Raw genomic sequence first — 26,880 nt, forward strand, 5'->3', positions numbered from 1 at the left:
TCATTTTAAAACTAATTTTATTTTATATGCGATTAAAGAATTGTTATTTAAGTGTCATCTTAAACGAGTAGAAGTTTCATTTATGTGGGTTCCTTCTCACAAAGGAATCACTGGCAATGAAACAGCAGACAATGTTGCCTTCAAAGGCATAAATGCACTTGACGTTAGCGAGGCAATGTATATTCCCATGTCCGATTACTTGTCTTGTATAAATCTATCTGTAAATATGTTATGGGCACAAATGTGGAGTAAAGATCAAGACCAAGGAAAAGGAAGATGGTACGGAAGCATTCAGGAAAATCTGCCTACAAGACCATGGTATAATAACCTGCAAAAAGCCAGTCGAGATTTTATCACTACTATAAACCGGTTGCGCTACGGACACAATGCTGCACCATCACACCTTGCCAGACTTAGATTGATACAAAACAATATTTGTACTTTCTGTGAAGCTGAAGAAGGAACCGTTAACCACCTTATATTTAAGTGTCAGAAATTTCTTATTGACAGATTAGTGCTTGCCAGTGAACTAAATGAAGTGTTTAAAAATAATAGTGATTTTTCCTCCCGCCCGCCGCCGTTTAATAATCTACTAAAAGACAGTCAAACATATCAACCAATATACAAATACATTAAAAACACAGTGTTAAAACTTTAATAGTAGTGCAGTGTAATTAAAATAAAGACTTGGCTTAAAGGTCTCGTAACCAGGCCATAAAATCCAAAAAAAAAAAAAAAAATCACTACTTGAAAACTTACACTTGATTTATAGGTTACTGGCAAAACAACAATAGTTTCAGAATTGTGTTGTAGCAAGATAATTTTAAGAATGATATCTAATTTTGATAAACTTTGCGTGGATTTGGAAAAACAGGAATTAGAAGTAAGATTGAGTTTAAGTCCAAGCGAATACATTTTTGTTGAAGGATAACCTAGCTCTATTCTTTGTTAATTATAAGGACTAGTAAAGATCAACGCTTTATTACCATTTCAGGCACCCACTGGAGTGGCTTCACCTTCTACGTATGCTCAGCTGTTAGTCATTTACTTGTACCAAAATGATCTGTAAGTGAATTTCTTGTTATTGTATATACCTAATGTATTCATGTTTTGTTTATACCTAATGTAAACTTTGAGCATCATACTATAGTTCGTTTTTGTTAGCATTAGAAATAAGGTAAACAATCTTGTGTGTCTTTTAATTGAAAAACACATTTTAAAAATAAGTTACGGCAAATATTTAACAATTATGAATCTAATACGATCATTTATATTCTTCTGCTTTCATAAGTAATAGTTACTGATTTTTAAAAAGCGTTTTTCAATTAAAAGACATGTCAAGATCGCTTACCTTCTTTCAAGTTCTTTCTAATGCTAAAAAAAAACGAACTATAGTTCTGATGTTTTTGTTGATATGTTTAATTGCTTTACCACTACCACCTACAATTAGTTTATGATATTAATTTATTATGCATGGTTATTTAATTACAGATGTAATGCAAAGTGTTTGTGGAAAAGAATTCCACAAAGCATCACAAGTAGTAATCCCGAGATAGCTGCTATCTGGGCGGTTGGACAGAAACTGTGGAAGAAGGATCTTGCCGGAACATACCAAGCTCTAGCTAGCTACAATTGGACTGAACCTGTAGCTAATATTATAAGAGCACTTGAAGGTACTATTGCTTTTAACATCTTCATTTTTTAATTGTATCCTAGATCTTTGAAGTATGAATGTAAAACAAATATGTGTCTTTCCATGGATACCTTATTTACGACGCTCCAATACTAAATGTGGTGCTATGTGACATGAGTGCCAGCTGCTATAAGTTAGCTTTACCCGTGGAACATGACACATTCTCTTATAAAATAGTGATTAGGACCAAAATCTAAATTAGATTGAAAACTGTTCTGATGGTTATCAATGTTGTGGGGCTTAATTTTGATAGTTTGTCCAAAACCATGTGTGAGGGTACATGGTGGTCATATTGATAGCTTTTAAGCTCCTCTATCAACATTTTTTCTTTGCTGAATGCAACACCTTGTATTTGTATTTTTTTTTTATTTAAATCTTTATGTAAATATTTGTGTCTTTACTTTTCTAAATATTATGGTGCCATCTCTCGAACAGATTGCACCATATCTTTCGCCTACTGTCGGGTAGATGGCGTTAATTTCAATATTTAACAAATGAACACATATCAGTGAAAGAATAAGGGTCAAAGTCAAATGGCGTTCTAACAGTTTTAATCTGCTGTCGAAAGATGGCAGTAAATTTACTGTGGCCTACATAATTTACTTTGACAATCCGCCTCTATTTCAAATTCTCTTTGCTCAAACATAACCGTAAGCAAGGGAAACAGGCGAAGTATTGCAAAATATTGTAGTGGGAAAATCAGTAACTACATTGTCAAGGGCTACTGTTTGGTAGTCCAATTACTATAAACATGGCATCACCTATTCCCACTGTCAAATATGCAGCTACAATACTTTAGACCGCGAGACAAACAGATTTCCATGACCAATCGCCTCCCAGGCGATAACTCGTATATTGGTTAACGGCTATGTATGATGATCCCTCATGGACGTCAGCTGCCGCTCCGTTGGTGGGTTGAGGAATGGCAGCCGCCGAGACATGTAAAAAAATAAAATAAATTTTGTCATTGTTTGGTACTTTGTCAGAAGAGAGTTTAGATGTTATTATAAAGACCGTCAGCTACTTGCATAAACATGTACAAAATAAGCGCTGTACCTTTTTATTATAGTAATAACTAAATCATGAAACTTTGCATGTAGGATTTCATCAGGCATTTCAATAAATGCCTTACGGATTTGCGGACATAAATGGTAGGCGCGTATTTTTTACATGTTTATGCAAGTAACTGACGGTCTTTCCACCGCTATACAATCGGCTGACGATTTTTTTTATATTTATAATAGCATCTAAACTATCATCTGGCAAAGTATCAATCGGGAGGCGATGACTGAAAAAAAATTTTTTTACATATTCATGTGATCAACTGACGGTCATTCCAACGCAATACAACCGGCTGACTATTTTTTTAAATTCATGATAGCATCTAAACTATTATCTGACAAAGTATCAAGCGGGAGGCGATGACTGACGATATTTGCTCCTGGCCCGCTGTCTACTTGTATATTATAGTACTTTTGTCATTGGCTATAGTTATTTATACATAAATATTGTTGTTGGCCTTCCAGAACGAGTCCGCGAGCGAGCATTCTTCCTAATCGGGCGCTCCTACAACTCCATATCCCTTGACACCGTGGTGTCCATGACCGGGCTGAGCCGCGACGCGGTGCTGCGCACCTGCGCCGAGCGCAAGTGGACGCTGCGCGAGGACGGCGTCACAGTCGACCCCACTCCCCCCACCCAGCCTAACCCGCTACACACCTCCAGTGAGGACCAACTCTTCAAACTCACCGAGTTTGTATCGTTCTTAGAAAATTAAGTAAGTGCTTTTATATTTTTAGTTCAGTGAGATGACAACTTAATATTGGTATATTTAAATAAGTTTCGTAATAAATGATATTATAAACACTAGAATTTTTTACCGTGATAGACCTCCAGCAAAATGAAAGGTACAAATTTGTCAAGTAATGGTCTTATAAAATTTGTCAAGTGCTGAAGAAACGTGCTCCTGATAGACAACTCTTAAAAAGAAACCTATAAAGAGGTACGAGTTTCAGCAAGATAATCTTAAATATTCGCCGCATTAACATATTTGCTGGTAAAGGACGGGAACATACTTACATATGCATGGTAACAGGATGTTATGGATATTTAGTATAGGGATATAGGTAAAAAAGGCCATGATATAACAAATTGCATTTGATTTATTTTACAATCATTTAAACATGTCCTAAAAAGTACATACAAAAGTATAAAGTTTAGTGGCAGTGTATAATTATTAAAAACTATCCTAATACTTTATTCTACACGCTAACGTGTCTACATAAATATCCTATTTAGCGACTTTCCTGTTCCATAACAAATTCTCTTTCAAATATCACAAGCAGTACAATGCTTACAAATATGAGTTTTAATTTTAACTTAACGATTAAAACTATTCTAAGAATGAGTATCTACATTTGTTTAACCTAGCCGGTGACATAAACTTTTGGCAACTCTTAGGATTTGTGAGGCACCTCACTAGCCCGGTCATTGGTACCTCCCTTGGAAGGAGACCTGGTTCGGCCTCGGCTGCAGTCTCATGGAGTTGCTCTCGTCCTCGTCGCCGAGCGTCGTCTCGTAGCCTCTGTTCACTTGCCCTCCGTTGGGCTCGGCAAACACGTCTTTCACCGATATGTTAGCAGTAGACGTGCGATGACGTGGTACCACTAGGTTGTTGTTCATCTGAAGGAAATACCAAAGTAATAGGGATTACAGGGGGGTAGGGGGACATGTTGAATTTTATAACAAAATCTAGTAAAATAGATAGCAAACGAGCAATTTATCACAATAATGTGAATATTAAAATAAAATATTGAAAAATTACAAAATTACAGGACCTGAAAGTTTCAAAATTTAAGTTTTTTTTTAACTTCCAAAAACGATAAAAGTAAGGGTACCATTCGATTCCTTACATTTCATCCAAAAAAATATTGTATAGCAACTATATACATAAACGCAATATTTCACCGACAAAAACGCAATTTTCTTGTTTTGTCCATACTACAAGATGGGCGATGACGTCACGGCCTCTGGCCGTTTTGTATAGGGCGTTTCGCGAGTGAAGTGTGACTGTCGGACTTTGACTACAATTTCTGACTTTTGTGTTACTTTAATGCAATGGGTCCCATATAGACATTTGATCCTAAAAACAAACCCGATCGATTGATACCATAAAAAAAATTAGTCATGTAGCCTATTAACGATAACACGAGGAATATTGCGTTTTATGATCCTAAGTCCTTGAAGCTTTAGTTTTGTTTTTCAATTTGGAACCTTGTCTTCTTTAACACAAGTAAAAATAATATTTTCGAAAGGGCCTCTGGGCCTCAGAAGGTTTTGATTCTCATTAAAGTTGTTTTCATTTAAAATATCCTAAATATATTTTTACCATTCCAGTCACTCCGTATTCGTTGTTTGCTCCGAGAGTTTGCATTTGTGATTTTCTTCGCTCCGCCATCACGGAATTCCTCCTCGTTTCTAGAGCCTTCAGTGTCTCTCTTCTTAAGGTCATCTTACGATTAAGTACCGGCGTCCCTGAAAATTAATGAGTTAATTAAAGAACAACAGCATACAACTAACTCTTATATCCGAGGCTATTTATCGGTCCTAGCTAGAGAGGATAGATATAAGTCCAGGGGAAAATCGTGATCTAGTTATTTCAAACCAAAAAAATTAATTTAGAGTTATTTTGTCGTATTTCAATTCGTAACGTTGGTCTGGTATTGGCATTGCGTTACGCCTTGGTCTCCGTCTTGGTGGTCAGTACGCTGCGTATAACGTTGTTCTTTATAAATATTGCCGACTTGACGTGACGTGACGCTGTACGCCGCATACTGCGTCAACCGGAGGCCTTAAGAAGGTTCGTGACTTGGAATAAATTCACCATAAACACTTGCTCCCGAAGACTAGTGGCCCGTTTATCAAAAGATTGTAACTTGTAATACAAGTGGAAGCCCCTTTTTGACAGCTTTTGTTAGAAAGGGACTTCCACTTGTATTACAAGTTACAAGCTTTTGATAAACGGGCCACTGGAGATTTGTAAATTAGGAAGTTTTTTACCTGGTCCGTCATTAGCGTTCATATTAAAGAAGCGTTTCTTGAAAGCCACATCGAGCGTGCCAATATTCCTCTTCTTCTGTCTCGCCTTCTCCAAGTTATGGATGGTCTTTCTCCTGCCCACGTTGTGTGGTCCAGAGCCCGAGTCGTTGTCGTAGTCGTCATCCAATCCATTTAGCTTTTGTAAGTCTTTTACTATTGCTATTGCATTTTTATCCAGTAGTGCATCTTGAGATAAGTCTTCCGCCTAGAATTTAAAAAGGAAAATACTTATTCAAGAATGGCGTGATGAAGAGATAAGACTAGCACAAAATATGTGGATTGAATAACTGGTTGATGATGTACTCGTTTGTTAATCGATTACGTACCTTTTTCGTGCAGAACCAATTCAGTTCAGTGGATGCCAAGATATGCGAAAGGGTTCCAAATCGATGGAACAACATGGCAGTGAACTGGATGAACAAAATCAACGCAAAGAAGAACACGAACACCAGACCGATCGGTTCCAATTGCAAATATTCTTTGGAAATTAATACCTGGAAATATTTTAAAATGGTTAATACCTATACGAAAACGTGTTAATTAAAAATCATTAAAAGTAGAACATAAATCATTATTCATTAGGTGTCTTTGAAATTGAGATAGTCGTGGTTTTTGTTACTGACTTGTGCAAATTAATAGGAAACTTGAATCACCATACATGAACAACACCAAAAACAATGTTTAATAGGTACGTGTGCAGTGAGAAAAATGCAATCTTATGTTTTTGACGTCATTTATCATGTGTAAATTAAACATAAATTATTATGCCTCGTAAGAATCAACGTATTTTTAGGACAAGTAAAGTAAAAAAGTCAAGCGATATAATTATAAATAAGGCCCCGAAAAGGAGTTGATTTATTGAATAGATTTTACTTCGTGGGTACCACATTTTCTGTCCTAAAGATAGATCATTGTCCTGACGAGTATAGGTAGGAAAGTTCGTTATATTATAGTAACACTTATAACTTAGGAGTTAACTGTATTAAATTGCATTTCCATTGTACCTATTTAGATAGAAACATTATCCTGTTACACAAATCACCACGTTGTCCGAGGTGTAAAGTATGTACAAGGAAAAGTAGTGTAGTGACCCGGTCACCGTGTTTAATAAGAAGATACCTCCACCCTAATAACCAAAGACAACATCGATCCTCCATCTTGGATAACGTGAAAATTGCAGGAATAATTGTGGACAGTAACATTTTCACCAGGAATCGGTTCTACGGAATTATCAAAATTAAATAACGGATCTAGGGTACAATCAGTAACGTAACTAACTTCATTGAGAAACGCTACCGTTATAACAAGGATTAGAAATATTTATCAATTGTAACCTAATTCTTTTACTGGGATTTGCGTTGATCAGGAAAATAATTGGGATTCGGATATTAATTAGAAGGCGTGTGAACCCATTAGAGTGTCGCCGAAGAAGTTTAGTCCTCCGTGTGTTGGGGTTCCATGCTGGTGTGCCAAACCAGGACAGACCGGTTAGAAGAAGATCGTTAGACTCGTGAGACACAATCTTCGATAATTCTGGCTATACCTCGCCTGTCTCCTCGATGTACGTAATATTTGTCTTAATTCCCAAAGGCCAATCCACGTGGAGTTGATCTTTATTGAGTTGTAACAGAAACACTATCAATATGAATAACGCGTTAAACATAACGAATGCAAAAACTGACTTATTACGAAGCTCTATCAAATCGGCAGCAATTCTAGCCTGTAAAAGTACATAAAAACAGTTATTTAGTAAAATTTTGCGTCAACCTTCAAGGGTGATTGGGAATGACTTAATAAAGACTTAATACCACAGGTCTTTTTTTATTTGGAATGTTTGTCCGAAATCTTCGTTCGTCATAGTTCCGAGTCATCGTTGAAGGCCGATCGCTGGATAGGGAAGTCACTGTACCTCTTGCGTAACCTCATCATACGTAATGTTAGTTTTTACTCCGAGCGGCCATTTGAAATGAAGGTTGTCCTTATTCAGTTGCAATAAGAACACAATGAGGACAAAGAGGGCATTGATCATAAAGAATGAGAACACAGACGAGTCTCTCAATTCTTTAAGGTCTCTGGATATACGGTCCTAGAATTAGGGGAAGATTAACATGAAAATATAATATTCGTAGCATTTTTCCCTGTAAAGAAACTATTAGTCTTATGTTGTATACAAAAAAGTACGAATCAGAAATGTTTTTTTTTAAATCAGGTTCGTACGTACGTACCTAATTTATTGTAGCTGAATCTCAAAGTTCTGAAGATTTTAAAAAGGACTCCAAAAAGTAGGTATATCTGCCCGAGTGTCCGGTTGTCCCATAAAAACGCGTGGTTTCTCATATTTAAGATGTTATCCTGCGTTATAGCTTATAAAACAATAACACTTTTTGTAAATATATTTCGAAGTCTTAAAGCGTTTGTATGAGACATTCTAATAATTTTGGGACATGCTTCTTATATATTTGAAGTTGAAATGAATGTAGATATGGGTCCAATATATATTGCAATACATATACCCATGAAAATTACGAAATACATTGGTTGTTTCAATGTGTTTTCGATTTTTTTTTGTTGATATTGGTATTTTTACACAAATGTCACCTTTACGATTACGACATATTTTACCTGTTCTTCCTTATTAGCATCAATGGGGTAGAGATATTTGTCAATGAGATCCTTCCAGAATTGCAGCTCTCCCTGACTCAAAAAGTCAACTTCACCCTTTTTCAATTCTTGGTCTTCTATCCAATAAGGATTGATGAGGTCATCTCTTTGTTCCTAAACGAATAATACAAATTAGGAATACGATTTTACTTTGGTATTATCATCGTTTTTATTTATACTTTTTACCAACACCTTTATATCCACCTAATCAAGGGTTCGTATAGACAGTCAAAGTCTACAAATTGGCAATTTGGTTCTGTTAAATGACCAGAGTTCAATGAATAAGATTCGATATTGTAATAAAGTAGTAAGTTTATACCCTCGGTACAGTAGACAAAGTGTCGGTATCCGAATCCAAGTTGTGTTCGTCCTCTGGGTCCTCTGCTAACGCATCTAACCCGTGATCGCCACTCGTACTACCTCTGTGCCCGATCGATAGCTTACGTCCTCTACTTAGTCCATGTGGGTCAACTGCCCTGAAATGTTACATTAACTTTTTAGTACCAAATTTTTAATATCAGTATATTTCATAAAAAATAAAAATGTTCTCCACCTTTCTACAGTTTCCAATTTTTTCTCCAACTTCTCGAGCGTCGAAGCAATATGCAAGAGCTGAACTTTCTCTTCGTTGCCCTTGGGATGCGTGCAAAGCAAGCACTTAAAAAGTCCAGCGAAAGAGAATTCAATAGACCCCTCTTCTTCGTTGCTATTTACACCTTGTAAAAATCCTAAGAGGGACTTCTGTTTAACTTTCTTCTTGGCTTCCTCGGCTTCTTTCTTCTCCTGCTCGATTTCCTAAAAAGTCCATAATCGCATTAGCCACCTTAGTACAGCAGTTAAATTGCTTGGATACCTAAGTTAACCAACATGTACTCACTTTTTTTGTTTTCTTAGTCTGCACTTCTCGAGTACCCCACGATACGACGTTCAAGTTTATAATCGAATACAAAATCAAAAGCAAGTACATGGATGGGATAGACAGTAAATATATGATCCCGGGCACGATACACCAAAACTCTTGGGGATGCAAGCACGCCGCTATGAAGAAGGAGCTCGACAACGCTATCAAGAAGATGGCTGAAGGTGATCCTATGCCGTCCTCGCCTAATTGGAGCGCAGTACCGACGATTACAGCCATCATTATCATAGCGTACGCTGTCGATAGAATTTGAGCAACCAATAACTGAAACAAGCAAATGTTAGAAATGAATATGTAGAAAACGCTTCAACTTCTTTTTGTTTCCTCTGAAAGTACTATTGTTTTGCTCAACATATTGGACTTAGCTGACAGATTTCTATGACAATTACTCTTATGAGCTCTCGAGACTGGTTGTCTAATGTATTATAGTCCTTTTTATAGTGCATTTTTATAATTATGACATTCTAGTTTGAGGTAATGTTACTAAGTTTACTTATCGTAGTTCTAAACCAACCTACTTTAGGAGTATAATTAGCTACGGTTTAATAGGCCTCTTGATATTTAATGGCGTAATGTGTACTTATTTCTATCGATTTAATGTGCTGCTCCAAAATTTAAAGTATTCAAAGGTGTTTAAAGGGTCTTACCTGAATTTCGGATTTCATCGTGAAGCAGACAAACATGAATAGCAATATCGGGTACAAGTTGTATTCGAAGGAGGTCCAATTGTCGATTCGGAAAGCAGCCACGAAGGCACCCACCAACATAAGAAATATAGTACCGGGACCCAGGATCGTTCCGCCCATCAACATCATCTGAAATTAATTGAATGTTGTAATAGTCTTAGTAGTTAGGTACTATATACCTAAGTCCTAAAATACTTCCTAGGTAGGTACGGCAAATTGTTTTACATGAATGTTTATTTTGTCTCCTTTTACTCTTGAGAAAATTCTTCGAAGATTTTAAGGCATCACGAAATTCTCTCGACAACCTATGAAAGCAGAAAGACATAGTATACGTGTGAATTCGTTACCTGGTAAGCGATATACGGAGTCGAAATGTTGTCATTGATCTTGATGGTGTGCTTATAGTCGACGAGCAGGTCCATGATGTTGGCGATAGTGGAGGGCACCCAGCGACGACGCTGGTTGTAGAACTCGCTGAAACCTTCGGGGCAATGCGTGTACGCGTCCGACGCGGCTGAGTATTCTACACGGTATCCGCGCTGGAGCAGCAGGGTGCACAACCAACGATCCTCTCCTGTAATGGTAGAGAAGTTGGAGTTTATTTTAAGTCTTGGACTTGGGCAATGGGCACTTTAAATTTCCAGCCAATAGAACAATATATTTTCATGACATTTCTTTAACTTTGAAATGATTAAAAAAATTGGGGAGGCTTTAGGCGTCGTCAAAATCTATAAATTCCCTACATTTTATCCATATAGTATTTGAAAGGCGATTAAATGCAAGCTAATTTTGTAGTATTGGAACCGGTCAAAATGTCCTTCTGACATCTAAGCGACTCTTAGCATTTCTTGGCAACTAGGCTACTAGTTCAGTTTTGTTAAGAACTACGAGTAGGATTAAATGTTACGTGTATTTCATTAATTGAATTACCTTGATCGTACTGTACGTAATGCCTAGCCTCATCTGATCGCAAAGTGTATTTCTTCATAACGTTGTCGTCCATGAGAGCCTTTCCTCTGAAGAGCGAGAAGCAGCCGGGGCTGCAGAGTACGCATCCGATCATGTGCTCCGTCGCCTTCTGCAGCCAATGGCCGATGGCGTACTCGAACATCTGGTACCACACCATGGGGCCTGAAATAATTAACTTTGGATTCAGCACCTAACTAAAACAACATCAAATAATTGGTTTTTGGTTCTAAAACTAGCTGCCTTCACAATTATTCTGGACTGCAATCTACAATAAGTATAGGATATATTATGCTCACCAAAACTAACACAACATGAGGAACAAACTAAAAAATTGAAGGAAAGGCGGAACAAACTGAAACTTTGATGCAATCTTAAAGAAAAGGCGCACCAAGCGATACATTACAGATACAAACTAAAATCATCAGGACACGGGATTGGCTTTCGGTTCTCCGGAATTTGCCCTTCGAATGTAGATGTGGTAATGAAAGAGCAAGCAAACAGAAAAAAATCGTTACCTGATCCAACTGGATGAATACGTCCGCAAGCAGCTCCAAGATTCTTATTCTTCTTCATCAAATCGATAAGCAGTCTGACAGCATGAGGCTGGAAGTCGATGTCTCCGTCCAAAGTTAGAAGAAACGTGTTTTCAGCCATAACGTCCTTTCGATCCACGGATATCGGCAACTCCATTAGACGGTGACCCAGAAGGTAGTACATGTACATCACCTTAGGAAATAATAATCATATTTATATCAACAACAGGTTAATGTTTATGTAATAGGCACACGAGGGGGTGTTTTGTAGACTAGCAAAAAAGTTACAGGAGCATATTAATAACAATGCATAGTGAAAAAGGTGATAAAAACAGTTGCTTACTGACTGGTTGTTGTTGTAAAAATTCTCTATTTAATAGATTGCATAGCCACGGTACTGCAAGTGCAAGTTATGCTGCCCAAAAGCACGGATCTCATACACGTGTCTAATAATATAAATTTTGGGTAAGTACCTGGGACCAACGTTTCCTGTGACGAATCTTCGCCTTGTCCTTAAGATGGCAAATCATTTTTGTCTTTCCTGGCAACACCCACGACAACCGTCCGCCGTAAGGGGCCGGATACTTCTTCGGTGGTCGGATTCGAATGTTGGTTTGATGTACTTCGGAAGCAGCTTCGTCAAGTGTATCGACGAGAAGTTTCACGAACCGATTCACTTGGGAATCATCATCGCTGTGATCGGAAATTTCGAAAGCGTCATCCAAGAAAATGTGAGCTGTAAATCAGAGATATTTAATTAAATATGGCATCGCTCTATAGGCTTTGTAAGGCGTTGCAGTAGAGTTGGTCAATTATTGCCAAGCCAGCTATGGCAACATACAAATTAACTTACTTTCAAATTCATAGTAATCAGGATCCACTACGCGAAGGTATTTCTGAGCGACACGCCGCGCGCACTGATCTTCATCCAACCTGAGGATCGACTTCAAGAACTCTATCATCTCGTCTTTCGTTTCGTGCCACATAGTAGCGCATGCGTATATTCTGGTGATTTGGTCTGAAGACTTGATGGTTTTGGGTGAAGCACCAGTGTTGTCTGACTGTACCGAGATGGTTTCGTAGTATTCGTCACCCTTTTCTTTCTCGATTTCGGCAAGATCCTAGAATTCATAAAACACATTGTATACAGTCAGTTATTTTATCTTTCAAATCTAAACGAAATTTGTAGTATCAAATAATTTTTATCAATATTTCACGTTTATTTTCTCTATAGACAGACAATTCCTGATTGATGAAGAGAAACTATTGACATTTAACCTTATGATAATATTTATTATGTTTATTACTTTACCTCAGTCTTTACATCTTTTTGGTCATCCCTCTTTCTGTTAAGCGCCATGCTTTGATCAATAAGCAGTCCATTATACATTGGTAAGACAAACAATTTCTCCGTAGATGCCAAACGCTCTGCCTTCGGGGTCCAAATGTGTATCGTTATCCACGTTTGCGATAGAAGCCATAATAACCACACCCAAGCCATTTGGCGAGAAATAAAATCGCTTAGGGTGTAAACTGTAAAAATTTGGAAAAGGTATTATGTATTGCTATTGGTAAAAATGGGTAAAATCGCACAGATAAAAAAAGTTTAAGTAAAGTTACCTGGTGGGCTTTCAAAGAACAGATAATCAGGTATGGTCCCGTGGAAGAAACAGTTGTCCCCATTCCTTATTCCACAAGCAGCGATCAAGAAGTTCACTACCAGCGGGATGACTAGATTGATAGGGAACGCATAACTGAAGCCTTGAATGAGGATTTTACACGCGAACTTTCCGAAAATGTAACAGAAGTAGGCAGCAAACATTTGTATAAGCAGAACGTAGAAGGCAGACTTGTAAACTGCTGCAACCTCTACAGAGTCTCCGGTTAGTGTGGCATTTACTAGATCTGGAATCATTGTGCCTCCTGTTTGAATTTGTATCTGAAACGAGACGAGTACTGTAGGTATAACGTGGTTTGCCGAGATTGGCTAATCATCTAAATAGAGCCTTAATAAACTTCTTATACCTCTTCAACTACGATGTTATGTGGTCCAAATCCATCATTAAATAGCTGGAAGAACATTGCCGGATCGTCGCCTTCCATCCATATGCTAAACAGAATGCACATCAAAAACAGCAATATTTTCCATATGGACATGAACCGGTAAGTATAATATCTTGAATGATTTAATTCTTCTTTTAGTCTGCCTAAACTTTTGATTACACCTGAAAGAAAATATTAAAATTATGTTCTTGATGGAAATGAAATAATTATGAAATAAAAGTAATGTTTTATGCGTTACGTAAGTTTAAGTATCTTACCAATGGGGCTCTGTCTGGTTACGTAGTTCTCCCACCATCCCAACGAAATGCATAAAGACGCGATCGGTATCAGCCATAACACGGGCTTATTTTCCAGCAATGGCCACACAATAAACCCGGTGACTTGTGCTACAATAGCGACCATGTCGACGATAACTTTCATGAACCGCTTCGAGTCGCGCGAGTTTCTTGAGAGTAGACCCAGTATCGCGGGGATAATGCAGAGACAATTGGTTATCATGGCGCCTTTGACGACGTCGAGCTCTGGAAGTATCTTGAAGAATAACAATCCCAGACCTATTGTGTGGAGTGACTCTGCAACAAACACCTGTAAAAGAAAGCAAGCAGTGTGTTTTAAACAAGTCTTCTCGTTCACATTAATAAACGCGCAAAACTTAACGCAGATGGCGCTGTATATTGCAGTACGGACCCAGCCATTTCCATGTTGTAGTACCTAAAACTAGGTCTAGGTACCTACATATAGCGGTAAATTTTAGGCGCCACATGGCACTTAAGTTTTATTTTATTATGGTCGCGTTTCCCACCCTGTTGAACTTACCACAATGAATTGTGCACTCGTCGGTCGTTTTGAAGTCTTGAAGAAACATATCCTCACGGCGCGGATGACTGTTCCTATTTCTGGGATAGCGAACGCCGCAAGGAGCGCCCACATCCACGCTACTCGTTCTTCGTCCGGAAGGCTTACTATAAATTGCTTGTCTCTACCTGGAAAATAAAGTATGGTGATGTTTTAATGTAGTAACTAGCAACATTAAAAAGGTAAGGATTTCGATATACCAATATGATAATAAAATGCTCGTGAATAATCTGAGAATTGAACCATCTCTCTTGTAGCTTGTGGGAGTTGTGGGTCTAATTCGCGCTAAGGATTTTTTAGCAGAAACTTACCTAAATTTCTATTACAATAAGCGAGCCGCCTATCTTTCTTCAGCTGTGACGTCATGAACAGCACCGTCCCCTTGGCGATGACACCAGAGCCAAGCACCACCACGAACGTGATCACGTAAGCTAATATCTTGAGCAGCCGCACTGTGAACTCGAGGCATTTCTGGCTCTCCATGGAGCCACTGTCCTGCTTCGGCGGGAATTCTCTGAACGAGTCCCATCCTTTCGTTTCGTGCACCGTTCTTTGACTGAAATTTGAGAAAGTTGTTTTTGAATTATTTGTGCAATCATACAAAAGAAAGAAACAAATTAATATGTAGTTAAATATTTTGATTTTTTGAGGTACCTAGTTGAAAGTGCCCGAAAACGTGTTCGGTCGAAAACGACGAAGTCGGTCGTGTTAACGCTTTAAGTACGAACCGTAACTTCTTCAATGCCTACCATGTCAAATATTTCCTGCCTTGAAAAACAATAAAAATATAGGCAGCTGTTTGGTAGAGAATGACAGTAACTTCAATCCTAAAAATGTTTGGCATGGTAAATATAGAGCAAGTTTATTTTGGCGTACTAAAATCAAGCTACGATAATGCGGTTAAATCGCTATACCAGAACGTAATGTCATCTAGAGGCCAATTCGAACGTACATTTTGATATCTAATTTATTTCATTTATTTATCACTAGCGACCCGCCCCGGCTTCGCACGGGTTAACAAATTATTATACATAAACCTTCTTGAATTACTCTATTTATTTAAAAAAACGCATCAAAATCCGTTGCGTAGTTTTAAAGATCTAAGCATACATAGGCACAGACAGACAACGGGAAGCGACTTTGTTTTATACTATGTAGTGATTAGTGCATGCATTTTGTTTGTAGTTGTCTGTATAGGTATGTATTGGCACGAGCGAGACGCACGGGCGAATAATAACTAAATAACATGATTTTGATGTCAAAATATAAATTAATATTGGCCTCTTGTATTTTTTACGGGCAAGTAGCCCATACCTTATGATTAACGAATATAATTATACTTAGTCAACCAGATCTTGACAGTAGAAAAAGGCGGCAAATTTGAAAAATGTAAGCGCGAAGGGATATCGTCCCGTACAAAATTTGAATTTCGCGCCTTTTTTTACTGACAAGATTTGGTTGACCAGCTATAGCTACGATACGAAGTATTGGCTACTCTCAGATTAAAACCTGCCAGTCGGCGAATGCCACCGACGCAGACGCAAGAAAAACAACTTTCACACGCGCTACGGTGACGAGAGAGAAACCTGTGTATCTGCTCGAATCGGTACCGCAACTTCCTTCCGATTGTGTGTCGTCTTCAATCGTCATCCACTTTGTCGCGCAATGTTCAATTGTTTTTGTTACCACAATTAACCTCTTTCACGCGATTAGGCGTGCGCTAACTTGAAATGCGATCGCATTTTTCTCTGTAAATCCGTTTCTATATTATAACAGAAAGTTGATAGACAATGGTAAAATATTGATGTTCTTCAGTTATACCTTAGTACCAGCAGTCAGGAATGAAAATACTTAAACGTTGCAGTTAAGTATGTATTAAGTAACATGTTTTACACATAGCGAGCTAATACCAACTTTATGGATGGAATTCATTCGTAAGCCTACGATATTTTTAATACGCATCTACTAGGTTTTAACATCTTAAGTAAAAATTTTTTTTATTTTTTTTTAAACAAAGACAAATCAAAATAATATATATAAAATATTTAGCGTGGATTTACCGGTATTTCATTTTCATACAGACGCTACTAATATTCAATTTAAATAATATTCTAATGTATTAATGAACGAGAAAGTGTTACAGAAATTCATCATGTGCTGCCATTGTTTTATGTTAACTAAATGCTGTCTGTTACCAGAACTGTTACTAAACACGAATAATGAAAAACAAAATTGAATGAGAGTAGGCATTATGCAGTTATGTTATCTTAATTTCCGTAAACGGGGCTAGCGTGTTTCTCAGCGACTTTATTCTTGGTTAGAAAACCGGCACAATGTTGTGGTTTCGACACTGGGCGGTTCGGTACCTTAGTTGTGACAGTACTAGATATGAGCGCCGATAGGCATATAGCCGGCGGCGGCGCGCCGGACATAATTGGTCGGCGGCGGCGGCGAATCGGCGGCGTGGCCTTGAAACACCTTCGATTAATGAAAATAGAATTCAAACCAACATTTTACCGAAAAAACATGTTTTTGCTGTAAGAAAGTTATGAAATAAATGCATTTTTTATTTTCAAGGATTATTTATTGAATAATGGTAAAAAAAAAAATTGATATCGTATAAACTGTGGATGCGGAGGCGGTCTTAATCTTGACGAGGCTCTGGTCGGAAGATCTTAGCGATCTTTTGTGCTAAGTTAAAAATTGTGGATTGACTGTATCAGGGAAACGTCGACTGTCGACAAGCAGTCCAAAGAAAATCGAGCTCCGTCATTAACCAATATCGATTCAACAAAACCGATTTATGTTAAAAAGTGAGGCCCAACGCCGAGCTCCATGTAACACCGAAGACTTGATTTCGACGCCTCCCAATGCGAGGCCAGAGGATGAGCTGCAGGTAAGCATACAGCTAAGAATCGAACGCCAAGTGTAAGCTTGGCTGACGGCCGAACGCCTGGAGCGCCGATTGCGGCGCGCTTCTGTGCGAGGCCGAGCTGCAAGAGAGCAGAGCGAGGGCGCAGGCCGATAAAGACTGAAGCCATAGTGTTAAAGATCTGGAGCTTTTCTGCGGGCGCATTCGTGCGACGCCAAAGGCCGAGCTACAATGGAGCTAAGATCGGATAAGGACCAATGCTCAAGCGTTTTAAAACAGGCCGAAAGTTGAGCTCCAAACAGGGCCAAAAACTTGCAGGTTCAGATAGCGGCTTAATTCCATGCGAGCCATGCAAGGCCAAAGATTGAGCTCCGAGAGAGCAAAGCTTGAAATTTGAACAGTGGCCAAGTTTAATTGAGACCCGATTTCGACGCCCTTCCGTGCGAAGCCAACGGACGGACATTTGGACGTGGAAATGCTTAATATCTCAAAATTAACCCCATTTAATACCTTTTAAAGACGTTTAACCATGCTTGCAATGGTTAAATTCGCGGTAAATGACGGATGGTTAGCTGGCAAAATTAGTTATGCATTGGGATCGGTAATCCAAAGATGTGGGTTCGAGTCTCACGTTAGCCAGAGTTGATCACAGTTAATTTTTTCATTGTGATTGACATATGTCTAGTTTATATATACAATCTATAAATTGTAATGTGGAACGTTCCACAATAAAAATGGAAGGAAATCAGTATGTTTATTACAAGCATATTGATGTTAAAATTGATATTAAATAATTTCGTTTTCCCAAGACTAGTAGCGCGGTTACTAGATATATAAGTTTGCATTTGCCTTCGATATTTTTTAATTATATGGGCCTAAAATACCTTTTGAATGCCTATAAACTATTCGAAGTGGCGCCGTTAATGATCTAAACTCGATTAAAAATATATTATCTGATTCCGAAAGTAGTAGTAACTACCAAGGTCACGCCGATGCCACGCCGATAGCGCAGCGTCGGCGGCGGCGGCGCGAAAATTTTGTCGGCGGCGGCGGCGCGCCGGCGCGGCGCTCATATCTAGACAGTACACGGGGGTTTACGTAAGGTAATAGCTAGTTGGTCGGCGGTAACCCAATTAACCATTACAACGGTCGCAGTGCATGCCTCTTGATCTACCATCGAACAACGAACCGTACAAACGATTATTAAATCAATACAATATTATTTTCAACATATCCGTTTTTATTGAACAATAAGTGCACTTAACACTTCGTTAGGAAATTATTTAGTACCTAAACATAAGTAGGTACATACATTTATTGCATACCTATAGAGATTTGGACGCTTGTACATAAATTCAGCTTCCTGAAAACCAATCTGGATTAAACTAAGTGCATTTCATGAATACTTAATCTTAGCCTAATATTCGTTTTTAATTATATTTATATTTTATCCCCATTGAATTATTTGATTATTTATAATGTGTCAGTTCGACATTTTTATCCGGTTAATGTTTTTATAAAAGCACGCAAGCAGCTTAGTTTTGATTGGCAACGACTACTACTGTTAGGTACTTTCATGGTGTCACCACCAAGCCAGCACCGAGTTGTGCACCAAGCGAATGAAATTAGAAAGTTGTGCATTGATTGATTGATTACATTTAAGTGATACGTAACGCCTTCCATCAAACGTGTGCAGACATTAAGACAGGTATTGTTTTGTAATTCTTACATGCTGTATAATTAGTAAAATTCATATAGGTACGTAATATTCATAACCCTGTACCTGTAAATGCTACAGTAATGTAAAGTTCCATTGCTATACAACGAATTGTTATTATTTGGCGCGTAAATTTCTTCCTGGTCGTCCTTATCGTAGTAACTTTTCCGATCATGATCACTCATTATGAGGAGAAAACACAACGATCACTAGAGATATTACACTCAGAGACACATCACTGAAGAGTTAAAGGAAATTTGCAATAAAGTTAGCAAGGGCCACTCGGGAGCCTACGACGGTACGTGTCCTGCCAGTACGAATATTGTTCAATAACTCATTGTTATGTGTGATTGAGGACAGCAAACGGTGCGATCGCAATACCGACTGCTTGGCCCGCGTACGACCACCACACCGAATGGTGATTCGCCATCGTTCATGTGTGGACAAAATATTAATATCGTATTACAGGACAAAAACAATCCCATTCAGTAAACTGATATTTTATTGAGTATCAATTGGCACGATAGATTAAAGAATTGCAAGTATGTGCACTCATAGCGTATGTACAGGCATTAAACATCCCTTCTTAGTTAATGATGTCTTCATTAATTAACAGTCCGGTCTTCATTACGGACCATAACCATTTTAAATAATCCAGTTCGATTATAGTTCTTTTGCTATATAATGAATGTATAAAAAACCTGCGCTAATCGTTTACCCATCCAGCATCCCTTGATGCTGTCTGTTACTAGTGTTACCACTTTCGAGCAATTGCTTAGAAATTGCGCCCTTTGTAAACTAATTACTGAATTATTAATGAACTTCAAAATTCCAAAGGACGTTCTTAATTCGCTTGTATGTTTTTTTATGTTTGTTACCTCAGAACCTCGTCATTTTTAAACTGATTTAGAAGATTATTTTATAGCGACTTTATTTTCATCTAAAAACTAAGCATTTGCATAAACATTGCTATTTCGTGGAATGGAACTGCTGATGAAGACCACAATGGAACTCTTCCACCATAAGTACGTCTTGGACTGATTGTAATTGCTTAGAATGCATATGGCTATTTTATTAAAGATTGAGTATTTTGTCCCCATACGATCGTAAGAAAGCACTGTGCAGTGAGTTCCTCGTTCTGCAGCAGTGGCCACGGTACGTGAAATTATAGTCAGTGTTAGCCAGTTAATTGCCAGTATGATCGCGTACGCCACTCTGCACAAGTACATACAAATCAAATGAAAGGCACTCTCCTTTAATTTCTTTCTTCCGTATAAGTAATTAAGGATATGAGAACACTAAGCAAATGCCTATTATTTATACAAGGACTACAGCGGCAGATCGACCAAAGAGCTCAATTCCCACCGGATTGCCTATTGTTCAGACAGTTGAGCACTTTTCCTAAAGTTCAGAACATTTGGATTGCCAAACTAGGAGACCGGCTTGCCTACGAATAGAACGAGATGCATTCGAAGGTACCTACCTAAGTACTTCAACTTTAAATACTTATTCAACTTTGGTTTCACTTGTATATAATCTAGATTACAATCATGTTACAATACACAATGATTAAACGCAATTAGCTGAAAAGCTTCAATAAGACCTCCAAATCAAAGAGTGGAGATACTTTTTATTGTTATTTATATCTCATGAAATCGAGGTCAACATCTAATTCCAAATCGTGCATTAATAAAATGGCATGACCTTCCTCCGGCTCGATCCAGACTGTCGTAAGTATGAGCGACGTGTGAGCCCGCGACGCCTGCGCCGCGCGTTTCCGAACAATAGATCGCTCAATGTCGCGCGAGCTCACGAAAACTTACGAAAGACAGCCTCACGTCAATCCATTGCTGCAGACCCAGCTATCTGTGGCAATTTAAACAATAGTAGACTTTATCTCAAAGCCCTAAGACCTAAGCTGTGTTATTGATAAGTTGGTGAACCTGTAGATGGATTTTGCTGACAGTGTTGTAATGTCTGCAGCAACTTCGATACAGATTGAGCCTGGAGCGAATCGTTAGTAATCATCATTACTGGACCTCATGTCATTTGTCGTAACTTGTCAGTTGTCTACACTTTAGGATACTTATATTCTCGTGCAAATGTTTTACGTTTGTCACTTGTTTTATTTACTTATATATTCGTTATGGATACTCAGTTAAACAGCATATGTAATAATCAGTGATCGTTAATTTCCAGCAATTTTGGTGCAGCATTGTTGGTTAAAAGCATCTGTATGCCCTACTCTAGGTGGAATAGATAATTAGGGTTAATAACAGTAATATTAACCCTAACCAATCCACCCCCTAGAAAAAAATTGAAGAAAATCCTTTATTTTTACTATGCTGCACCAAAATTGCTGGAAAATTAACGATCACTGGTAATAATACCTAATGGTTACATTCTGATTACGACTGCAGCAGCTGCTGACATAGCGTTATCATTGCAGCGTTGCAGTTGCAAGAAACAGGAATTTTACAGTCAATATCCTTGATAAACTCCGTTTAGGTTAGGATTTTCAACGTCCTTATTGTTTTATCTAGGAAATTGACAGGAACTCGTAACAATTTCACAGTAATTACGACCAAACTTATATTACGATTGATAATAAATAAAATTGAATTTAATATTGAATCCTTCATAATGCAGTAATTATGCAATAAATTCATGTAATAAGTATAAATGAAGAACCAAAGATATCAATAAATTGCTATGGCAAAATGTACCTAATTAGATTGAGTACCAAGCCATCGTACGGTAAAAACTATAAACATGAACTCGGCGCAATGTTTGTTTATTAGTATGCAGGCCGCAACATCTTCAGATTCTTGCCCAATGCCCAACCTTAGAGGTCAACGACCATCATTTCGTTCGGGTAAAAGCTCCATAAAGCGTAATGCACGTCTACGTCTGATTCCCATACCTATCTGAAGATTTTGTAACAATCGTGCCTTTTCTTGGTGGGTTTTTTACTTATGTAAACTTGAGCTCTTAATGTCGCTTATTTCAAGATATAATAAATCTAAGGCCCACTTGCACCGTCCCACTAACCCGTGGTTAACCTAGTGTCAAATTGTACTGGTAACCGTGGTAACTCCAGGTTTAAACGGTTAACCCCGGGTTAGTGGAATGGTGCAAGTGGGCCTAAGAGGAATAGCCGCGCAATATGGCAAAAGCAGCATTCGATCAAAATTATAAAGACACGTATTACGAGTATATAATTACCTAGGCACCCAACTAAGATATTATATACCAAATAATTTATACAATGATGAAAAGAAGTTTCGCCTGATCCACCTTAGCTAAATTTTTTGGTTAATATAAATTGTGATTTATTTTCGACCAACTTGTCCTTTCAACCTAATTTCCATATTGGACTCGTTAAATTTGAATTAAGCACAAGTTTTTAAAGCCACTCATTTTCAATCCGCGGCTGCTGCTAGGTAAGCTTCTGTTTCTAATTGTAACCTACTAAAATACATTTTCTGCGTAGAACATCAGCAAGTAGGCAGCTATTCCGTTCAAGTATGACCCTTGTCGGTTAAGGTCCTATTGCACGTAAGTAGCCATGGCGGTCGGCGAAAGCAACTGGAAGATATAATTCTACATTTTTTTTTGTTAGTCTGGTTTAATGTCCCACTGCTGGGCAAAGGCCTCCCCTCCCTTCCTCCACTCAACCCTGTCGTTTGCATTTTCCCGCCAATCCGGATAAAATGCGTCCAAGTCGTCCCCTACATCATAACACATCATCACATTTTGTTATGATGTAGTCTACATTATGATAACAAAACTGAACAATGCTAAAACTAATAGTATTCATTTAATTCAATGTGTTACAAAATAAGATTGAATACAACTTTATGAATGATAAGTAGCTTGTATGATAAAGAATCGAGCTGGCCGCAAAAATGTGGCGCAGCCAATAGATCGAAAGTTGTGTCGCTGGAGTTGTCAACCTTGGCATTTGAGCGGGTTCCGGGCCGGGTGACCGATCGCTGAACGAGAACCGAGAACAAAAAGAAACAGCCAACTACTTGCTTTAATATTATTCGACAATTTATTGAGATACCTATTAATTGGAATATCTTATTTTGCCAAACTACCCAAAGCATGAGAAAGAAGAGCAAGGGGAGTGAGCATTATCTAAGATAATACCTACATATATGCTCAAGATGGTGGAAGTAAATTAAAACTGTAGGTATGATTATTTTTCTCACAAACAATGAGATAACTACCAACGAAAATAAATTAAGTTGCCGTGTATCTATAACGAATATTTTCTAAGAGATTTACTGCATTACACTTCACTAAAGAAACCAGGTATGTAGGTACAAGTCTCATTTTGTTATGAAGATAAAGATAATGATCGAGAAAGAAAAGTTGATAGCCTATTTTAAACCGGAACTAGACTGTCGGTTACAGTTTCCTGTTGCTTTGTATTGCTAAGCAGGAAATAACGAGTATACGCAAACAGGAATGTGTATGAAATAAGGAGATAGATTATCATACTGTGTTGTGTCAGTCTTATTCACTCTGTTTATGAACAGTTGTGAAACAATATCGTTTTAATCGGGGGTCTCTTGCCACCGGTGATGACTACGCTGGGAACTATTCTCGTCTAGCACATTACGAAAGAAACTCAGCACATTGCAATGCAATAAATTAAACTATTAACGATCCATTTACAGCATTTTTTAATTACTTGTTTAACATGGCAGACATGTTACTCATTATTAGGTACGAAGAAAAACATCATATTGTTACCGTTATATAAACGGACACTTTAATACATTATTTATACTTGGAAATAGTATTGTTATATGCGTATATGCGCAATGTTTTTTGTCATTTTGTTACCAAATATACAAACTTTCACTCTGCAATCGTGTAGAACAAATTCACATGATTTTCACTTCATGAGGCATACCTACCTACTGCAGGAGCAGCTATTATGTCATAATCATAATTGTGAATTATATTAAGCGGTCGTGGCCGAGTGGATATGACGTCCGACTTTCAATCCGGAGGTCGCGGGTTCAAATCCTGGCTTGTACCAATGAGTTTTTCGGAACTTATGTACGAAATATCATTTGATATTTACCACTAGCTTTTCGGTGAAGGAAAACATCGTGAGGAAACCTGCATACATCTGCAAAGAAATTCAAAGGTGTAGGTGAAGTCCCCAATCCGCATTGGGCTAGCGTGGGGACTATAGCCCAAGCCCTCTTGCGCATGAGAGGAGGCCTGTGCCCAGCAGTGGGACGTATATAGGCTCACATTATTATTATTATTATTTATATATATATGTATTATTAAATATGTTTAAGTAGGTCATCATCATTCTCGCGTTGTCCCGGCGTTTTTTGCCACGGCTCATGGCCTGGGGTCCGCTTGGCAACTAATCGCAGGAATTGGCGTGTGCACTAGTTTTTACGAAAGCCACTGCCATCTGACCTTCCAACCCAGAGGGGAAACTAGGCCTTATTGGGATTAGTCCGGTTTCCTCACGATGTTTTCCTTCACCGAAAAGCGACTGGTAAATATCAAATGATATGATTAATTAGGTAATTCACTTAAATATTTGTGTGCACTTGTCATACAATAAAATTGAAATCCATAAGACATTTAGTTCCTACTGTTTGCTACCTCAGATTTCTACATTTAGTAAGAAATAATAAATCTGTCTTCAGCTACGTACTTATTTCTAATTAAACTTTACACGTCTAAGACATAACAGTGTATCTATATTTCATCGTTCTAATAACCAAGGAAGTATTTAAGCTCTTGAACGATCTACGGCAAAAAACAGCATGGAATCTCGATACGATGACCCTATGGTGCGGTGACGCCGGGCCGAAAACCGGGTGATGTCATACGCAACATAACGCGAGTTCACGTAATCGGTGAACTTTACTGTTCTTCGCCACCCACTGGAGATATACTGCCGTATTCGAATTTCAAGATATACACAAGAGACGACACGTACTAGATCCATTCTAGATACGTTATAATTTAGATTTCAACTAGTTCTCTTTTGCAGCTCAATTCGGGCAACCAATGTCACTTATACGATAGATCGTGTTAGATATCTATTCACAATTAGATCTCTAAGTAATATCTTGTGGAAATCGTTCAAGAGTATCTCCAGAATCGCGGAAATGTCAAATTTGATAGGTTAGATTTTAAACATATCGTTATCGTATTATCTTGGCGATGTTTAAAAGATATCTAATAGATGTCTATTACATAATCCGAATCGGGCCCATAGTGGCATGTGTATCTGTACATCGGCTTCTTACGGTATGACAAATAGTCGTCATTACAATTGCCGACATAAATAGGTAGCTATAGCTGGTCAACCAAATCTTGTTAGTAAAAAAAGGCGCGAAATTAAAATTTTCTATGGGACGATATCCCTTTGCGCCTACATTTTTCAAATTTGCCGCCTTTTTCTACTGTCAAGATCTGGTTGACCAAGTAAAATAGGTATGTGTGAAGAATTGATTGGTTATTTTTATCTCTATTTTTTGTACTGTGATTCACTTTTCTGCATTACATTAGAATTGGTTATTAAGGTATTCCATCTTGTTCAGCTTGCTGTTCGACGTATAAATAACACACGTTATAACAATTTGTATAGTACGGCTCTTCTGAGGTGAACTTTTCGCTTCGAGCCTTAATCTTTCAAACAAAGGCCATTGTCTCTATTATCGCAAAACCGCTTGCTCCTTGAGTTAGCACGTGCCAGTACAACATTCATATTGAAAAACAACCGGTATCGTCATAGTATTAAGGTTCAAATTTAATGTCACTGATATTCTAGATATTACGTTTTGGTAGTGTAGGACGATAAACCGCCCCGAAGCGATACGGCGCTCATATTATTTTGATACTTAGTGTGGTGTTAAAAATGAAACGTTTTCATTCACCTCAGAAGAGCCATACTATATGTGTTAATACCTGTTTTTAATTCTTACTCGTGGTTTACTATAGCAGCGCATCGAACTATGAATATTTTCGTCGTAAAATCGAGACGTAGGTACTTGCTTCATATACATATATTAAAACCTATAGTTATATCGTGTAATGGCGCTGATTTATATTATAACTAAGGCGAACCCTACACGCAAGATCCATATTGTGATTCGTCAATATAAAGTGTCGGATTACGATATTTATTGACGTGTAGGGTATATAGTGTATTGACGGATCACAATATTTCGCTGGATTTCTGGAAATCCTTGTGATCTGATCCTAGATCCTGGATCGTGATATTTATCTTGCGTGTAGTGTCGCGTTTGATAGGTATTTATCGCGTCAGTACGCAGCTTCAGAACGCTTCAGTACTGACGCGATCCGTATTGATGGTGTAGCGTGTGCTGTGATCCGGCCCAAGATACATAAGTAAATATCATGATAATTATCACATTATTTATTGACGTGTAGGGTTCGCCTAAGAGTTATGTATGGATGCTAGATGAAATATACTGACCTGCCGCCATAAATTTCGTTGGCGAGCGGCGTTAGTTCGTCGTCTGAGTTGTCGCTGCCCTCCTCGCGGCGCTTGCCGCCTGTAGTCGCCATCTTTCACCACTCTGGAAACACAGAATGCTATCGTAAATACACAAAGCAAGACCTTATTTTTCATAACGATTAACTGGTGTTAAATTTTGGTAGGTATGTCTTGTTAGCGGTATAGGCACTTTTTTGTTTAATTCGGCAAATCATATAATTCAGTGTTCATAAATAAAAATCTTTATTCATAAGTAAAACTACTTTATCGTCAAAATATATTACAAACGCGAGAAGTTTT

At 38.0% G+C, this 26,880-nt stretch overlaps 2 protein-coding genes across 4 annotated transcripts; one reads left to right on the forward strand and one right to left on the reverse strand.

Moving 5' to 3' along the window:
• Positions 1-760: 760 nt before the first annotated feature.
• On the forward strand, positions 761-3,557 carry LOC134648462 (COP9 signalosome complex subunit 8). Its single transcript, XM_063502981.1, has 4 exons — positions 761-883; positions 995-1,065; positions 1,492-1,673; positions 3,220-3,557. Exons 1-4 carry the CDS (start codon positions 830-832, stop codon positions 3,468-3,470), a joined length of 558 nt encoding a protein of 185 aa, XP_063359051.1. The 5' UTR covers positions 761-829; the 3' UTR covers positions 3,471-3,557.
• Positions 3,558-3,835: 278 nt separating this feature from the next.
• Positions 3,836-26,671, reverse strand: LOC134647931 (chitin synthase chs-2). Of its 3 annotated transcripts, none has more exons than XM_063502312.1 (22): positions 26,560-26,671; positions 14,790-15,034; positions 14,440-14,606; positions 13,881-14,208; positions 13,585-13,784; positions 13,180-13,498; positions 12,872-13,092; positions 12,413-12,680; positions 12,033-12,295; positions 11,542-11,752; positions 10,988-11,188; positions 10,405-10,631; positions 10,019-10,186; positions 9,330-9,635; positions 9,006-9,247; positions 8,772-8,928; positions 8,414-8,566; positions 7,701-7,877; positions 6,118-6,285; positions 5,753-5,996; positions 5,082-5,227; positions 3,836-4,375 (listed from the first exon to the last, which is right to left on the reverse strand). In XM_063502312.1, exons 1-22 carry the CDS (start codon positions 26,649-26,651, stop codon positions 4,181-4,183), a joined length of 4,698 nt encoding a protein of 1,565 aa, XP_063358382.1. In that variant the 5' UTR covers positions 26,652-26,671; the 3' UTR covers positions 3,836-4,180. The 3 variants fall into 3 exon arrangements, with proteins under 3 accessions (XP_063358382.1, XP_063358384.1, XP_063358385.1); XM_063502314.1 differs by lacking the exon at positions 7,701-7,877 and adding an exon at positions 7,335-7,511 and having other exon boundaries at positions 26,560-26,665; XM_063502315.1 differs by lacking the exon at positions 26,560-26,671 and adding an exon at positions 19,134-19,381.
• Positions 26,672-26,880: the final 209 nt, after the last annotated feature.

Source organism: Cydia amplana, chromosome 5 (assembly GCF_948474715.1).
Source record: "Cydia amplana chromosome 5, ilCydAmpl1.1, whole genome shotgun sequence".
Lineage (NCBI taxonomy): Eukaryota > Metazoa > Arthropoda > Insecta > Lepidoptera > Tortricidae > Cydia > Cydia amplana.

What these genes read in the sequence shown, in the direction of transcription:
- LOC134648462 (XM_063502981.1), top strand. Translation starts at nt 830, where the DNA reads ATGATATCTAATTTTGATAAACTTTGCGTGGATTTGGAAAAACAGGAA. An exon ending in TGGAAAAACAGGAATTAGAA is followed by an intron (nt 884 to 994) that starts GTAAGATTGAGT and finishes TTACCATTTCAG; the next exon opens with GCACCCACTGGAGTGGCTTC. An exon ending in TATTATAAGAGCACTTGAAG is followed by an intron (nt 1,674 to 3,219) that starts GTACTATTGCTT and finishes TTGGCCTTCCAG; the next exon opens with AACGAGTCCGCGAGCGAGCA.
- LOC134647931 (XM_063502315.1), bottom strand. Translation starts at nt 19,252, where the DNA reads ATGAGTGATCATGATCGGAAAAGTTACTACGATAAGGACGACCAGGAA. An exon ending in AAATTGGAAACTGTAGAAAG is followed by an intron (nt 8,929 to 9,005) that starts GTGGAGAACATT and finishes GTAACATTTCAG; the next exon opens with GGCAGTTGACCCACATGGAC. An exon ending in CTTTGTCTACTGTACCGAGG is followed by an intron (nt 8,567 to 8,771) that starts GTATAAACTTAC and finishes TTATTCGTTTAG; the next exon opens with GAACAAAGAGATGACCTCAT.